Below are 585 nucleotides of genomic sequence, written 5' to 3'. Positions count from 1 at the left end.
GAAGGACCTCTTGGTGTTGGCTGGGGTTTTCTTGGCGTGGGTTTGCTCGCCCTTGTAGCGAGCGCTCCAGGGAGGATGGAAGGATGCTTGGGGCTGCTGGGGATGCTTGTGTCACCCCCGGGCAGCGCTGCAGGCTCCTCTCCCTTCCCCGTTCCCCCTGCCTAGAGCTCGCTCACCTCCTCCAGCAGCTCCGGGCAGAGGGAGGACGAGGAAGAGGTCTCAGGGGTGCAGCTTGGGTGCCCTCAGCTCAGCTGAAATCCCTGGGTTTGGGCTGCTGCAGGCGTGGGGTGGCCTGGACCCAGCAAATGACGCCCTTTCAGCTCTCCAACGAGAAGAAAAGCTGGGGGAGACTCCAGCCATGCTGACCCTTTCCATTGCAGATCCCCCCCTCCATCAAGCTGTACCTCGTCTCCGCCGTGGACTCTGCCAGCATCTTGCTGGTGATCCAGGGGACGGCTGTGGGCACCTCCACAGCCGCAGCCTCCGAAATGACTCTGCGTCGCGGCTCCGTGCTCTTCATCTCTGCCAACGAGAGCATCTCCCTCCACCTCTCCTCGCCGGATGGGATGCTGCTCTTCCGCGCCT

At 63.2% G+C, this 585-nt stretch overlaps 1 protein-coding gene across 1 annotated transcript in view; it reads left to right on the top strand.

Annotated features, from left to right (window-relative positions):
• MPI (mannose phosphate isomerase) overlaps positions 1-585 on the top strand; it is a gene marked incomplete at its 5' end in the record, with an annotated part of 1695 nt that overhangs the window by 375 nt on the left and 735 nt on the right. Inside the window, one exon of the mRNA XM_010290131.1 lies at positions 372-581. Within this exon, the coding sequence (XP_010288433.1) occupies positions 372-581 (210 nt within the window). The remainder of the gene's footprint in view (positions 1-371; positions 582-585) is intronic.

This window comes from Phaethon lepturus, unplaced genomic scaffold (assembly GCF_000687285.1).
Source record: "Phaethon lepturus isolate BGI_N335 unplaced genomic scaffold, ASM68728v1 scaffold35036, whole genome shotgun sequence".
Classification (NCBI taxonomy): Eukaryota; Metazoa; Chordata; class Aves; order Phaethontiformes; family Phaethontidae; genus Phaethon; species Phaethon lepturus.
This window is presented reverse-complemented; position numbering and strand designations above follow the sequence as displayed.